Source organism: Sphaeroforma arctica, assembly GCF_001186125.1.
Source record: "Sphaeroforma arctica JP610 unplaced genomic scaffold supercont1.4011, whole genome shotgun sequence".
NCBI lineage: Eukaryota > Ichthyosporea > Ichthyophonida > Sphaeroforma > Sphaeroforma arctica.
The window spans coordinates 1-2,217 of record NW_014036547.1 but is presented as its reverse complement, the minus strand read 5'-3'; the positions used below and the strand labels follow the sequence as shown (position 1 = coordinate 2,217).

The 2,217-nt window shown below is 37.7% G+C and overlaps 1 protein-coding gene across 1 annotated transcript; it reads right to left on the bottom strand.

Annotated features, from left to right (window-relative positions):
* Window positions 1-227: 227 nt before the first annotated feature.
* SARC_13996 (hypothetical protein) lies at window positions 228-536 on the bottom strand (the record flags this gene model as incomplete). Its single annotated transcript, XM_014291873.1, has 1 exon — window positions 228-536. A coding segment is annotated over exon 1 (268 nt), but the record flags the coding sequence as incomplete, so codon positions are not given.
* Window positions 537-2,217: the final 1,681 nt, after the last annotated feature.

The following is a 2,217-nucleotide window of genomic DNA, read 5'->3' as shown; positions in this document are numbered from 1 at the left end:
CTTTGGAGCACAACTAAGACATAAATCATCACATACGTTATGAGTTGTTTATTAATTTCATCTGGTTGTCGGGCATTTGCATATCCAAAACGAGTCGCGTCTTCGCATCTGATCTGCAGATCACTTCCGACGGAAAACACACTCAATTTTCGACAAACATACTGAACAATGCTGTATACTTAAATACTCACACACTCATGCAACACAACGAGCAAACTCTTACTTACCTTTGACTGACCCTTTCACTGAGCCGGCAACCGACGGCACATGCTCAGAGCGTGTGTTATATGGAGTGTGCGATGAGGTTGCTTCGGTCGACGCTTTGGGGGGGGGTTTGGGGGGTCTTGGCGGGGGTGAATTCTGTGCATCCATATTGCCTACATGAGTGGGTAGAGTGTCTTTACTGCCGCTTTGATTCAGCTTTTCTTTAGACTTGAGTGTATTCAACCCACTGTTGGACACAGTCTTCGTTATGGATTTGCGTATTGACTTCATGATTTATATTTGAAATCAAAAGCTGTAGCTGTACTGTTTCCTTATGTTCGATGTTGTTTAAAAACCTAGGCTTAGATGGAAGATAGCTGGATCATAATTCTAGTTCAATGCCATGCTATCAGAGTGTAGCAATATAGTGCACTACCAATGCATGCTACCTTATCACCGGTTGGAGTTGTTGGTGCTGATATGGACACTTGCAGATACAACTGAACTCTAGTTATATTCATTTATTTACTACTAGTAGTAGTGTACGGTGTCCGAGGGTCTAAAGCATACCTATAGTATTAATGTCGGCGTTGCTGCGTACAGTATATTTATATAGATTGCTTGACTGATGTCAGTCTGACGATATGATTTAAATATGTCAAGTCGCCTATTTATCGGCTGCTATATTTAGAATGTTATCAGCAAATCTTTATGGAGCTCTCGGCTGTTCGGTACAGTCTGTTTTGGCGGCAGGCCGACAACATTCAGTATATATGTATGTGCTGAGGTCGAGTATGTACGTAATAACAATAACGGGCAAAGGTTAAATACATCTGTGTAAAAGCTTTTAAAAATAAAAATATACTATAGCCTCCTAAACTGAACACGCTTGTATCTCTTACATATTTAAATCTTAGCGTGGGGCTGCTGAGGGTCAGTGAGTAGTAGTAGCACAGAGATCTTGGAACTAGCACATCATGGCTGGGTTAAGTCGGCGTATTATAAAGGTACGGGGCTGAGGAAATACCGTTTAAGAGGGTGTGACATACTTGTATGATGGACTATCGCCAGGGCGCAGGGATATAATTATACACGAGACATACCAAACACATACCTTTCACAAAACCGGGGCGAAACTTGAAGTGTAGTATTTCTGAGGTCTAAATTCACGGACCACTCTCATGGCAAAGATAGTTTATTTTAGTCATATCTCTATACATACGTAGAGGATATATAGAGTTATTGATTGTACAGTATATATATATAAATATATATATATCACACGCACACACACACACACACACACACACACACACACACACTACACACACTACACACACTACATACACTACATACACTACATACACTACATACACTACGTACACTACATACACTACGCACACTACATACACTACATACACTACATACCATACATGCCATACCACTATACATACCATACATCCCATACATACCATACATCCCATACATACCATACATACCATACATACAACACATACCATACATACCATACAGACCATACATACCATACATACCATACACACCATACATACCATACATACCATAAATACCGTACATACCATACATACCATACATACCATATATACCATACATACCATACATACCATACATACCATACATACCATACACACCATAAATACCATACATAGCGTACATACCATACATACCATACATACCATACATACCATACATACCATACATACATATACCATACATACATACATACCATACATACCATACATACCATACATACCATACATACCACACATACCATACATACCATACATACATACATACATACATACATACATATATACATACATATATACATATATACATATACACATATATACATATACATATATATATATATACATATATTATATATACATATATGTATATTTATATATATATATATATATATATATATATGCTAACATATGCATATGGTGGTATAGCCAACACGAAGGATCC